A 14,585-nucleotide genomic window follows, 5' to 3' on the forward strand; every position below is an offset into this window, starting at 1 on the left:
ACTAAAATAAATAAGTATTATCAAATAATAAATTTTTAATTTTAAAATAAGAAAAATAGAAAGTTCCATATTCCCTTATTATCATTGTAAAATTCAAAATTAGAATGTTTTTTTACTTTGAAATTTATCATGTACGGAAATTAAATTTATAAATTGTATTTATTAGGGCTATATCGTATATGGATAGCTTATTTTCGAATCCATGATTTTAAAACAACAAGAAATACATTTTAAAAATAAAAAACTCAGTATTTAAAAATATAAAAATGCACTTCTTATTTTACTTTAAAATAAATCTTAATAGAATTAACATTAACCCCACCATATTATTAAGAGGAATTAGTACTTTATAAGGAGAGAGACGGAAGGAAGCCTTGAGCTTTGTAAGGAGAGAGAAAAATATAATTAAAAAGCTATTAAATAAAATTAAATGGATATTCTTTATTCATTGCATGATCATGACACATGTTTTACTCAAAAGAAATAAGTTAACTCCAATTGGAAGTGCGAGAAGGACTATTAAACATGAGGAAAAATAATTGGTGGTCCCACGAGGGGAAAACCGTGTAAGGGACTCGTTTGACCACAAGATCCATGATATGATCAATTAAAAATTAAAAAAAAAAAAATTCAAACTCAAACAGTACCCCAAATTAATTTCCAACGGCTCCACTTGATGGATGGCTTATAGTGTTTTAAGAGCTTGAAATAATATTTTTAATATCCATAATGGCTCTAAAGTTAATTTCCAATACCGATAATAAAATGTGAAACTAAAAAACATACAGGTTTTGTTGATTCGTGAACACTTATTTTTCTAGCGAATGGACAATCTAGACAATTTGGTACAATCTACATTATTTTTAGAGCTTAAAATCTTAATTTTTTAACCATAGTTTCAAGCCAAGATGATCGATGTAAAGATTTTTCATTGCTTGAATTACAATTTTTGATGAGTTATTATATGAGGCCTTACCTATTTTGATAAGGTTGCAGCCCCATTGAACCATTTTCTTTAATCAAAATATCTACGTGAGATTTTGGTATTTTGGAATATCAATATCTCATTCTAAAATACCAGTATTTCACGAGTGGGTTAGTGAGATATTAGTGTTAAAAAATACTAATCTCATAGGTGACCCCATTTGATGAGTTTTTTTGTATTAAAGAAATACCAATATCATACATGATGTTTAGAGTGAGATATTGATATTTAGAAATACCAATATATTGTGAAAAACTTAATGCTATATATTGACATTTACCGTATCTAATAAGATGACATAATCAGATGTTGGAGTATAAAATGGAGAACAATATCAAACACATTAACATGCATGAGGCCACCCGATTTCTAAAATATTTAGGATGTGAAATTCATCCCAAAGTCCACTGAGAAATATATTTTTGCTTTAGATCTATGATTTGCTGACTCAAAAAATAGTTCTGATGATCCGCGAATTATAAAAAAATGAATCTTCCAAGAAAAGGCTTGAGATTAACTAATTTTAAGGTCCAAAGTGAGGGTTGCAGCTGGTGGTTCAAAGGGGTTTGCAAATTCCTTGCATTTTTTAAGGAGATTCTCTAAACATTATTAACTGGTGCAACCATATTTCAAGGCCTCCATAACGTTTGAGAAGAAAGTAGATGAATATTATAGATCAATTGGCGTCATTGCAGGTATCTTTTCAGCATGTATGCAGGGAGGCAAATGACATTGCGGATGGTTTTGCAAAGCGAGGAGTTGAAATGGATTCTCTTATTGCTCCTGACGTACTCATTTCTTGAGATCTTGTATTTCATTATTAATTAATAAAAGAAATTAATTTTGTCAAAAAAAAAAGAGTCCAAAGTCTTTTTCTTGTTTTATTCGTGATCAATGGAGATTATCAACCTTTGAAATTTTGGATTCAAGATCCATCTTTGAAATAGATTTTGGAAGAGGGATCATACTTGAATAGGTGCATCAACTCACAAATTGACACCCTAAAATCCAAACATATAATGAAAGTGGTTTTCTTAAGGGTTAGGGTTTTGTTGCGTCAATTGACACAGTTATTCCACTGCCATCTCCTTCAATGAATTTGGATACAAAATTTTAAAAGTCAATAAATCTCAACCACAAAGGTCATGGATTTGAGAAAAATTGATTTCAAAATTTAAGAATAAGTTATTTTAATTTTCGTTTGAGATTGTTCATCACTTTCACATTAATTATTCTTAAAACATCAAATCTGCACTATTTCTTGAGGTGGAAAATTATGGATCTAAAGCAAATTGCATCTAGAGTGACTTAGGATGATTGCTAATATGGATTTAAGGGACCTACATTTGAACATGACTTCACTCAAACATTTCCCTTATTCAAAAGTTCTCTTTCATTTCCATGGAGGGGCAAAATTAGAAACTTCCCCTCTTCCAAATTTTTTGCCCAGGACTGACCCATCCCAACATGTCGTCCAAAGGACAATAAATAAAGGAAAACGTTTATGAAGGCTGTGGCTCTAAACATTCAATTTTGGGCGCAACTCAAATATTCATTAAAAGAGGTTATTTTGAAGCCAAAAAATCCTCAAATTAATCATCTCGACTTCAAGATGTATGGACATGAGAAAAATGGATTTGACCGTCAATTTTCAATATTTTCAAGTGTTTATAGATCTGCTCGATCTACACTACTTTTGAAGTTTTAAAATTTATAATCAGAGATGAAAATAAAATTTCAAAACATCACAAAGATTTCCAGTATTGAAAAAACATCTTTCGACATTATTTGAAGGTGTGCCTGACTTTGATTGTTTATAGCCTCGGTCTTATATAAACCATAGCCATAAATAAATAAATAGACTTTTTTTAATGGGTGTGATTTTCATTAGGTTGCAACCCTAAATAATCAAATTAAGGTTCACTTCCAAATTTTATCATAATACATAATTTTGGTATAAAATTTTATTGAGATTGTCTAGAAAGAGACCATTTACCTTTTGTACAAGAAGATCACGGTCATTCTTGTCCTATAGATTTCAAAATGGGTGGTTGTAAGAGTGTTATTGATTAGACACAAAATTCCAAAAAAGAATTTATCGGACTTCATGAATCACCCAAATCCATCCAATTTGACATCTAATAAGTGAGAATAGTTGTGACCTCCTTGTACAAAAGATAAATGATCTCTTTGTAGACAATCCCAAAATTCTTTAGATGGCTTTAAATTTAGTTTTATATCTAATTATATAATTTTAAACTTCAAAAATAGTTTGAATCAAGTAAATCTATAAGCATATGAAAATCTTGAAATGGACAATCCGGATAATGTGTTGCAAGTGGGACTCAAAATCTTTTTGTTTTTTTTTTATATTTATATATCTCGATGTCGAGATGAACAATTAGAGGGTTTTTCAATATTAAAACAACTTTTTTCAATGGATTTTTGAAATGTAACTGTTAAGTTTATGTGGCCATTAAAGGCCCTATGAGTGTGTAATGAAAAACATTTATTATAGTGAAACATAAACTCAGTGGGAGTGTGGTCCATCGAGGACCATATTAAGCAAATAATGTTTGCTGATACCGGACTGTACTTGACGATTTAGGCCAGTCGGTTGGAAAACCCAATGTACCTGGGCATAAAAAATAAACCGAAAAGGGTTTTTAGGTTAGCCCTTGATGAAGACGGAGCTTATGCCTAGATGAGTGAGCCGAGGGAGTGTGTGATCTTTGTGTGTGATGGTAGGCCTATAGAGACGTGGGCCAAAACTTCATCCATGATCCATCACACGGCATGCATATAGATAGATTGTTTGGAAAAGCCAGCTATCCACCTTTGAGTGAAGTGTATACATTTACGAGAGATACCCCTATGCGCCATAGAGCTGAGGTCGCATCAGGTCATGGTAACTTGACTTATCTCTAGGGGAGAACCTGTAATCCACAGACTGGGATTGCGACTCTTTGGCTCATCAACCAGACTTTGGTGACTGGCTAATGAGCCCCTGCTTGGACTGTGGGTCATGGGAAGCACTGGGTTGGTTTGATAAAGCAAGTGTGGTCTGTAGTCCACATTTGAAGATGGAGTATCACGTGATCGTTGATAGAATTCCCGAACCATATAGATCCACTTCCCATCATATTAATTGAATCGTATTCATTTTATTATAGAAATTATTTTAGATTTATTATTTGAATTTTTATGAATCTTTCAATATTGTATTTATGCTTTTTGGAATTATAAAAATGAAGTTAATGATTTTACAAATTATATAAAATTCAAATAATGTTTAAATAAAAATTTAAAATATTTATAAAATTTTTATGGGGGCCCATAGTGCACATAGGCCCACCATGTGGCAAATGGGTGGGGGCCCACATATGCCACATATGGGTGGCACGCCCCACCCATTGCTTATTCTGTTATTACTTTGATATCAAGTTTTGTAATTTTTGGAAAATCCATCATATAAGCATATGGTCAAATATTGTTTGGGAAATATTAACCATATCTTATCTTGATTATTGAAGGAATATCTTGACTTCATATTATTGAAATATTCTTATGGAAAATATGAGATGGATTATGCAATTTTATGGAATGCATGATATTTTAATAGATTTAACTTATTTAAATATATTGATGAGAAAAATGGTTTAAGAAAAGGGGGATAATGGTTCATACATCTTTCATAATATTGCTGACTCATTTATGGAATGGATGACTCAGATCTCTCACCCTACAAGTCACATTGATCAACAGTCCATATTCAATTTCAAGAAAGAGGCAAACTATGGGAAACCCAAGACCTAAATTTCACTTTAAATAGGGGTGCTCTCTCTCTCCCATAACCTCTCTCTCCCATCTCTAGACACCTCTCTCTCTCCCATAACCTCTCTCTCCTCTCAGGCTTTCTCTCTCTATCTCTTAAGACCCATAGGAGGCACACCCCAACCCTAGGTCTCCTTCTCTCTCAGGGTAACCTTAGGTCTCCTTCTCTCTCTTAACCTAAAGTTACTAAGGGTTGGAAAATTTAGGGTTTGAGCCTAATTATTTTGGAGTTAAGGTTTTATAGATATTTAAAGGTGGCTACCTAGTTTGGTCGAAATTAGCTTTTTCGGTTCGATATTGAAGCTAGACCGTTGATCCCGCACCATTGGATGTGGTGACTCGGTGTGGGGTGTAATAAGTCCAGTTGAGGTAATCTCTGACATCTTCTCTTTTACTTACTTGCTCTTTTATTTTATACTCTCAAGCATAGTATTATGTTGTATAAATTATTTTATTGTTGTGTTATTTTATTTTTGAAATATTTATTGATTGTAATGAGACCATCTGTAAGTGATATTTTTGTCAAAATAAAAAGGGGTGATTATTATCATTAAAGATAAAAAAAAAAAAAAAAATTGTATTCCCTGACAAAATATCCCATAGGTCTTTATTTCAATAACTTGCTTGTGCATTTTAAGGTTACAATGTTTGGAAACTTTTTCCTTTTCTAATAAAGTAGATAAAATATTTGATAACTCAAGTATGATTTGATAGATTTCCGCATACATGCTTGGGAGCAATTTCTTAAGTGAGAAAGAACTTTCCAATGAAGTTGTTTCTTGTTGGAAGACAGCTTCCCATGTTTGATTTGAAGTGGTAGCTACCATAGGATAGAGGATACGCTTTCCATACCTTTACGAGCGCTTTGTAATTTTGAGAAAGGGGAACTCCGACCTATTTCCGATTAGAAAGCGCTTTTTTGTATGATAGGTCCGGAAAAGTGACCTCTTTTAAAATAGGGAAATTACAAAAAGTATATTTTAATTTTTGTTTAATTGGAAAAATATATGCAACATTCATAGACCTCGTCCACATTTTTTTTTTCATTTTTTGTATTTTTTGACCAAAATAGCCTTTACAGTTGTTATATTACCGTAATTACTATCGCATTTTAACTAGTATTTAAAGTGTCGTAATAACTTGAAGTACTATACTCAAAAGACCGTAATGACTAGTGCATTTTAAAATGCCTTATCATTACAGTACTTTAAGTATTATAAAGACTATCGCATCTTATACGGTATTTTAAATACAATAACACTTTGAAGTCTTATTACGACACTCGAAATACCGCAATACTATCGTATCTTATAAGCCCCCTGAAACCATTTTCTTCATTACGCTTCTGTTTTTACTGTTTTAAGATGGTTTTGTTCTTCTTATTTGCACAAAATTCCTCGAGGCTCTTACTATCTGGTGCTCAATCTCTCTCCGGGTTTCTTTCCCCTTCATTGCCTCATCTCATCATATTCTCCTTTGAGGTAATAAATCTTTCCCCAAAATTTTTTTTTTGAGCAAGTTTCAAGAGGGTTTTGTAGCTTTCATCCAATTTAAGTACAGTGTGCTCATATATTAATTCAACATTGCCAATTTTAGGTTTTTTCTCTAATTTGGGGTAAATGGGGCAAGTTTTGTATTATAAAAAGAAGGAAATCTTCAATTTTTTACTTAGGTCAAGTATTTTAAGGTATCTTCAATGTAAGCCCAATGCACTATTTTCTATTTTTTTGTATACGCAATATTCATGTACTTTATGTTGTTGAGAAAAATATCTATGAGGCTTTTTTTTTTACAAGTATTATTTAAAATGTTGTATAGAATACGGTAGTAATTATTGTACTTGAAGTACCGTAATGCTAGTGCTTCACGGTAATATGACTACCGTGAAGGATATTTTGGTTAAAAAAAAAGTAAAAAATGAGGAAAAAGAGTGTGGACTAGGTTTATGAAATTTAAGATTTTTTTTTTTTTTTCAAATTAGACGAAAATTAAGGTATATTTATGATAATTTCCATTTAAAATAAACATAGTTGGGTATGTTTTGTATAAGGCTGAGGCCCTAAATAATCAAAGTAGGGCGCACCTTCAAATAGTATCGAAAATTCTCATGTCCATGCATCTTGAAGGCGAGATGATCAATTTGAGGATTTTTGGATATCGAAACAACCTCCCTTTAGTGAAAATGTTTAGGTGCGCCTTAATCAGTCGGAACCAGACCAATTATCATTTTATTTTTTCCTTCTTTTTTATTTTTTTCAAGCTTATCTGATTTTGTCCATGGCTCCCCTAGATTCCCATCCCATAAACCTGTATTTTTAATAGGAGCAGTTTTGGTAAGGCCTATGCTTTATGAAAAGAAAGTAAAGCTTCACCTTGAATCCTTGTTTGGAAAGCACTTTGGGCGTCATAAAATCTCAATAATGGCTTTAAAATAAGTTTCCAACAACGATTATAAATTTTGAAGCTAAATAAAATGTAGAGATCTTGCATATCCGTGAACACTTATTTTTAGGGCAAAATGGACGGTCTAGGTAATTTGTTATAATATACACTTTTTTTTTTAGGGATGGAAATCCTACATTTTCTCACAACCATAATTAATGGTCAAGGCGGAATGATGGATTTGAAATTTTTTTCTATGTCATAATTGTAATTTTTAGTGAGTTTTGAGATGACCTATTACTTATTTTGACAGAATTACATTTCTGAAAATTTATTTTCTTATCTAATTATAAAAATTTAAAGCTTAAAAAATAGTGTAAATTAAAAAGATCAATTAAAAAATTAACATTTCATAAAAATAAATTACAAAATACACTAATTTTAAGATTTAAAATCTTTTTTTTTTTTTTAATTTTTTTTTTATAATATTCATACTTCATACGTATGGAGGTTGAGATAGTCGATATGAGAATTAATTGAGCATCGAATTCTTTTTCAATAGAAAACAGTTTGAAATCAAGGGTGGTCTTTCCAAAAAAAGGCGGGAGCCTAACGCCCCCGAGCCCAAATTTGGACCTTTCCCCAAAATGCCAGCGGGCTCAGCTCACGCTCTTTCTCTCTCTAAAAACCCACCTCTCTCTACCTAATTCACGTGTTTTCTCTCTCTACCCCACTTTATCTCTCTACCACCTAAATCCACATGCCACACGCAAAGCCCACGGAACCTCTCTTTTAGAAGGAATTCACAATTTTACAGAAGAGAGAAAGCTACCATTCAAACCTCAATAGATGTAGAGAGAGAAACACGTTGAATAAATAAAAGTTGTAGAGATAGAAACGTTGAAGAACAGGTCTAGAGAGAGAAAGCACGAGCTCCGTCCTTTTTCGGTCGACTGTAACACACGCGGGCAGGAAGTGGAGAATAAACTCTGCATGCATCTCTCTATCTCTCTCGAACTTTTGTTGAACAGTACTTTCTCTCTCTAAATTAAATCCTCATTTATTTTCTCACCCAACTTTCTCGCTCTAGAATTATGCTCTCTTTCTCTTCCACTCCCTGTGCTCCTGTCATTGTCTTCTTCGTTTATTTTCTAAACAAAGTATTCAAACCAGTCGCTTTCTCTCTCTAGCCGACTTTCTTGGGTCTCTCTGTCCTGCAATTTCCTTCCTCTTTGTTGGGGTTTTAGAGAGAGAAAATAAATGATTTGTTTAGGTTTGGAGGTGTTTTGGCTCTTTCTCTCTCTAAAACAGGGAAGTTGATGGACGAGGGGGAGTTTAGTGAGGGAGTTTAGAGAGAGATGAAGGGGTGGATGATCGAGGGGAAGGAAAGAAGAGAAATGAAACCCCTCCTATTGAAGTTGGGTGTGGCCTTTGCCATCTCATTGGCTGGTTACCTCTACTCCCATATCAAGACCAGGATCAATCCACCACCTCCTCCATCTACAGGTTCTCTCTCCTCTCTCTCTCTGCTCTCTGTGATTTCAATATTCCTCTCTCTGTGTGTCTCTATGATCTTCCTCTGAATTTCGAAAGTTGTTTACCTCTCTTTCTCTCATATCAATTCCAGATTTCAAAATTTGTTCCTCCCTATAGCAATCTCGGAGTTCGAAAATTTCTCTCTCTGAAAGAATTTTCGCCTCTCTCTCTCTAAAGCAATGTCAAACGTTTTTCAGGGAAGGCACAAACGAGCAGAAGAGAAAGCGGGGGCCTTAAGGAGGAACTTCAGATATTGAATTCCTCCACCACATCAACTCCCTTGAAACATGTATGTCATTCTCCCAGGTTTTCTTACAGGAGCAAGCTTTAATGGAATTTCATGTCGACTTTGTCATCTCTCTCTCTCTCTCTCTCTCTCTCTCCCTCTCTCTCTCTCTCTCAACTGTTGAGTTGGGGTATCCTTTCTCATTAATTTGTTGTATTGGATTGTTTCCCTGTCTCTCTTGAGTATGTTGAACTCATGTGTTCCTCTTTGTGTTGATTTTGTTGAATTTGGGTTTTCATTTCTCTCTATTGTATTTGTTGAATTTGGGTGCTTCTCACTTTTGTTGAATTGAGTCTCTCTCTCTATTGAATTTGTTGATTTGGGGTGTTTCTTTATCTCTCTATTGAAAGTGTTCCATTTGGATGCTCTCTCTCTCTCTTGAATTTATTGAACTGGGATATGCTCATTTATTTTATTCAATGATCCTCATAATTTTCAGTTTGGTGTATCCCTTATCATGCGTTTTTATAATGGATTTTGCAGGAAGAACAAGCCAGGAAACTTGACAACGCTGGTTTCTCACCATGCAGCAAGAGTTCAGGGGATGAGGAGGGCTTCCTATTGCCTGAATTCAATGAGATTGTATTGCGTGAATTTGGTGTTGCAGAGACAAACTTGGGCTCTTCATGTATCCCTCAAGCCAAAGACGGGAACACAAAACGGGCAGACAGCAAGGAGGAGATGGGCTTTGAGCAAGAGATATGTCGGTTGAGGAATCTTGTTCGTGTTCTTAGAGAGAGGGAGAGGAGCCTTGAGATCCAATTGCTCGAGTATTATGGCCTTAAAGAGGAGGAGACAGCAGTTCGAGAGCTTCAGAATCGATTGAAGATCAACTCCATGGAGGCCAAGCTTTTCTCTCTCAAGGTTGAGTCGCTGCAGGCTGAGAATCGAAGGCTTCAAGCTCAGGCCTCCGACTATTCAAGGGTCATGGCTGAAGTTGAATCAGCTAGAGCCAAGATTAGGTTATTGAAGAAGAAGATTCGAGTAAATGCAGAGCAAGCAAAAGATCAGCTCTCGGTGATGAAGCAGAGGGTTGAAATGCTTCAAGCTAGAGAGCTTGAGGCCTCGAAAAATGATCAAGAAACAGTGAAGAAGTTGCATATGCTCAGGGATTTGGAGGATCAGATCATGGAATCAAGGAGAGAGAATGCCAGGTTGCAGCATGAAAATTCAGAGTTGATGTTGAGAATTGAGAGCGCTGAAGCCCTTGCTTCTACCTGTTTGGCTGATCCAGAGGTGGGTTATGTGTTTGGGTTAGGATGCTGTGTGTGTGTGCATGCGTGTGTGTGTGTGTTGTGTGCATGCGTGTGTGTGTGTGCTCACGTGTGTGTGTGTGATGAAAATATGTCTAATATTAAGTTCTCTCATCATAGGTGGGGGCAACGGAGGAAGCCAGCCTCTTGAGAGAGAAGAATGAGAACCTGGCCAAGGAGTTAGAGAGACTCCAGACTGATCGCTATGCCGATGTTGAGGAGCTCGTTTACCTACGCTGGGTCAACGCGTGTTTGCGCTATGAGCTTCGAAATTATCAGCCAACTCCTGGTAAAACAGTGGCTCGAGACCTAAGCAAGAGCTTAAGCCCCAACTCCGAAGAGAAAGCCAAACAACTCATAATTGAATACGCCGGGACTGGAATTGAGGACAAGATGGTTTCCCTGGATTTTGATTCTGGGGACTGCTCATCTTCATCCACTCTTACTGAGACATGTGAATTTGATGACTCTTCTTTGGATTCCCCTTCTGGTAGGCAGAGCAATTCGGGCAAAACAAAGAGCAAGTTTTTTAACAAGTTGAAGAAGCTGGTGAGAGGAAAGGATTGGTCGAGAGAGCCATCTATTGAGAGGGCTTCGACAAGCTGTGGTGCCTCAGAGAGAGGAGGGTCTCTTTCTGTTGCTTCTTTGGATGAAATTATGGGCACGAATTCAGGGGAGAGCGCAATCTCTTGTATTACAGGTGAACGTGTGCAGCTTGAGGGAACCATAGTGAATAACAAACCAAAGAGGGCAACTTGTAGATCTCAAAGTATGTCACTTCCTTCATTAGAGATAGACAGACAAAGGAAACTAAGCCTGGATGATATGAGGGCATTTACATCCAAGCTGGGGAATGTTGATGCCAATCCGGGTTATGGAGTGGATCGCTCAAAGAGTGTTGGTTTTTATGATAGTAGTGTGATGGGTATACATCAAAGTGATCACATGGATCATGATGCGATTGCCCGAGAAAGATTGGAACTGAAGAAGTTTGCTCAAGTTCTTAAGAACTCTCATAGGGCGTCATTCTCATGAAGAACAACATCAATCAGATCTTTTTAACGTTGAGAAAATGCATAATATGGTCTCATCGAAGGCTCCAACCTTACAAGTTTAGTGCTAAAATGTTAAAAAAATACTCATACATCATGGAATACTGAGAAAAGGGATTTTCCACTGGCGATATTTATATGCCTTTGTGGGGGAAACCAGATTGGGCTCTTGAAAAATTTGCAATCTTAGTTAAGTCTGTGACTTGAATCCCATCACATGCGGGATTGGAATTCTTATGTACACATTCAAGATCCCTCCGATGTATATAGATCATCCATCGTATTCAATCATTTGTTATGTATGTTAGTGCTACCTTTTAAACCAGCCTAGAAATATGTGCAATAATGTAATCCTCAAATCGATGGTATCAAATGTACAATTTATCTGCCTTTGAGGCACGGGAGAATTTTATTTTTTTGAGGCTCGCAGAGTCTATCCTTTCTTCCTTTGACACCATCAGAAAAGGAAAAGTTAGGATCTGGGCCAATTTTTGCACTAAAACTTCATTAGTACTGGAATCCTGATGCTTCTCATAATATTTGATTGTATGCTGAAAATCAATGATTTGTGATAATATAGAAGCAAGAATGATTTTGTATGTAATGAATTAGGCTTTTAAAATAATTTATATGCAGTGCTAACCAGTAGGCATCATAGCTTAGTTCTTATTTCTATGGTTATGCTTGTGCCAATTTTTTGATGTGTCTAATATAGGTTGGTCTCTGACCAGCTGTGATGGTCGTGGAGTGGTGCTATGGTTCTTCCCAAAATGATGCGACAGATTACTGAGCCAGTCTTCCATTTACGAGTTTCTGATGAGGATCAACAACAGATTTGTGGCAAATGGGCTATAACTATGGGATCCTATGAGCTATAGAAGTGCAACCATGGTCATGAAGAATGCGAGAAAACCATGCTCTGCCAAATGGGCTATAACTATGGGATCCTATGAACTGTAGAAGTGCAACCATGGTCATGAAGAATGCGAGAAAACCATGCTCCCCAGATAATTAACTACAAAAAGTAAAATGACTTGAATTCCCAGCTCTGTGAATTTCAATGGCCATAGGTTTCATCCTACTCATCTTCTTAAGCATATGGGCTGGAAATGGTAAACTAAAATTATGCTCAAAGAAATGAATGTGGGGTCAATTAGGGTTTATAAACATGTCCACAAGGCAGTTGATATGAAGAGGATGTTGAGAACCTCATCCAAAAGGAGAATCAAGCATGGTTTGCTTGGTCTCCTCGTGAAGTAGAAATCAAAATCCTGAAGTAAAATGTTAGCTGGTTCAATGTCAAAGTTCTCATTTTCTGTGAACCAATTTGTGACTCTTATCCAGAGGAATAAAAGACATGAAAATTTCGTTTTGCATTGCCTAAGATGAGATTATAATCAACTTCAATGAGTAAGAAGCAAATCTAGGGCTTAAAATTGCAGACATTGAATACAAAAATCAAAATCCTGAAATAAAATGTCAGCCGATTCAATGTCAAAAGTCTCATTTACTGTGAACCGATTTGTGAGTCTTATCCAGAGGAATAAAAACAATGAAAACGTCCATGTGCATTGCCTAAGATGATATTATAATCGACATTAATAAATAAGAAGCATATCGAGGGCTTAAAAAGTGCAGATACGACTGCAGAAATCAGAATCCTGAAGTAAAATGTCAGCTCGTTTAATGTCAAAAGTCTTATTTACTTTGAACCAATTTGCGACTCTTATCCAGAGGAATAAAACACATGAAAACTTCCTTGTGCATTGCCTAAGATGAGATTAAAATCAACATCAATGACTAAGAAGCAAATCTAGGGCTTAAACACTGACTACAGAAACTCATAATAGAAGATACTGCTGGTACTGAACTGAATATCCTGGACTCGATTCTGTGTGCTCCTCATGATCAATAACTTTGGGGGAAGAAGTGCATATTTGACTGGCCTCGAAGTGCATGCAGGCCTAAATGTGTAGAGGGTTGTAAAGGGTTGAAATGCATAAATGGATGGAGGTTCTGAACATAGTAAGCACTCCAAAATGTGTGCAGGACCTTGGGCTCCTCTGCCTTCAAAGCAACCATATTTAGAATAGAAGAGGATATCATTATGCGCTGTGTTCAGTCTGTACTGTGCGTCCAATGTCCACCTCAATGACAAACATCGAAGATGACCTGTTCCTTCCATTAGATGGACAATGGTTTTCTTTTAGTCGAAGAATGGATCCCCTCCAGATTAGCATACTATAGACACATGTAACAATCAAAATTATGGAATGTTTACGCTCCAATCTGCACCGATCTCTATAAGAGATCAACTCAAATCTTTGCAAGAATTCCTAAGGCGGTGTCTACGTGAAAATTAGATATGTATTCTATACTTTGCAGTGCATGACCACTAACCATACTTTTTCGTTGGAGACTATCTCTAGATCATGAGAAAGCAAATTTTGACCAAGCCATTTCAATAGAATATGAACCCCTTTGATCACAAACTGAAACCCTATGCAAATTCTCTTAGCTACCTAGTTTGAAAGAGATGAATTTTCTTTTTGGTAAACTCTCAAACCCTTAGCCATAAATCCGTATTTGAGAGATAGAAGAGAGAAGAACTCCATAACCTAAACCCTTAGGTTCTTTCACAATGTGGGAGAGAGAGATCAAACATGAGAGAGAAATTTTCTTAAGAAAGAGAAATAGAAAGATAAAGTGTAGAGATTTTTTGGTAGAGACAATCCCTTTTTATAGGCTTTGAATAATATTAGGGTTTCTTAGGGTTTTCTTTGGTTTGCCTCTTCTTATGATATTGAACGTAGACCGTCGATTAAGGGTGACTTGTAGGGTGAGATATCTGAGCCATCCATTCTATAGAAGAGCCATCAACATTATGAAAAGTGCATGAACTATTATCCCCCTTTCCTAAACCATTTTCTTATCAATAAATATATAAAATCTCATCAAAATATTGTGCATACCATAAAATAGAACAAGTCTTCTCAATCTTTTTCACAAAATCTTTCAAAGATATATCAAGTCAATACCTTCCAACCATATGGCTATATGCCATGTCACCAAAAAAATAGGAAAGAGAAAAAGAGTGGGGCGGGCCACTCAAGGGAGGCACTCATAGGCCCCACGTTCGAAAAATATGGTGAGCCTATGTGCACAATGGGTCCCCATGATATTTTTATATATTTAACATTAATAAAAAGATTTTAGAATATTATTTGAATATTTAAACAATTGTAAAATCAATATCT

At 35.6% G+C, this 14,585-nt stretch overlaps 1 protein-coding gene across 2 annotated transcripts; it reads left to right on the top strand.

The window, feature by feature from the left end:
* The first annotated feature begins 7,856 nt into the window (after window positions 1-7,856).
* On the top strand, window positions 7,857-11,929 carry LOC18421881 (protein CHUP1, chloroplastic). Of its 2 annotated transcripts, none has more exons than XM_088867529.1 (4): window positions 7,857-8,231; window positions 8,935-9,026; window positions 9,507-10,259; window positions 10,397-11,929. In XM_088867529.1, the coding sequence occupies exons 1-4, from the start codon at window positions 8,195-8,197 to the stop codon at window positions 11,309-11,311; spliced, it is 1,797 nt and encodes a 598-aa protein (XP_088723655.1). In that variant the 5' UTR covers window positions 7,857-8,194; the 3' UTR covers window positions 11,312-11,929. The 2 variants fall into 2 exon arrangements, with proteins under 2 accessions (XP_088723655.1, XP_006826759.2); XM_006826696.4 differs by having other exon boundaries at window positions 8,208-8,707.
* Window positions 11,930-14,585: the final 2,656 nt, after the last annotated feature.

Source organism: Amborella trichopoda, chromosome 5, assembly GCF_054954075.1.
Source record: "Amborella trichopoda isolate Santa Cruz 75 chromosome 5, AtrichopodaSantaCruz75HAP2 v2.0, whole genome shotgun sequence".
NCBI lineage: Eukaryota > Viridiplantae > Streptophyta > Magnoliopsida > Amborellales > Amborellaceae > Amborella > Amborella trichopoda.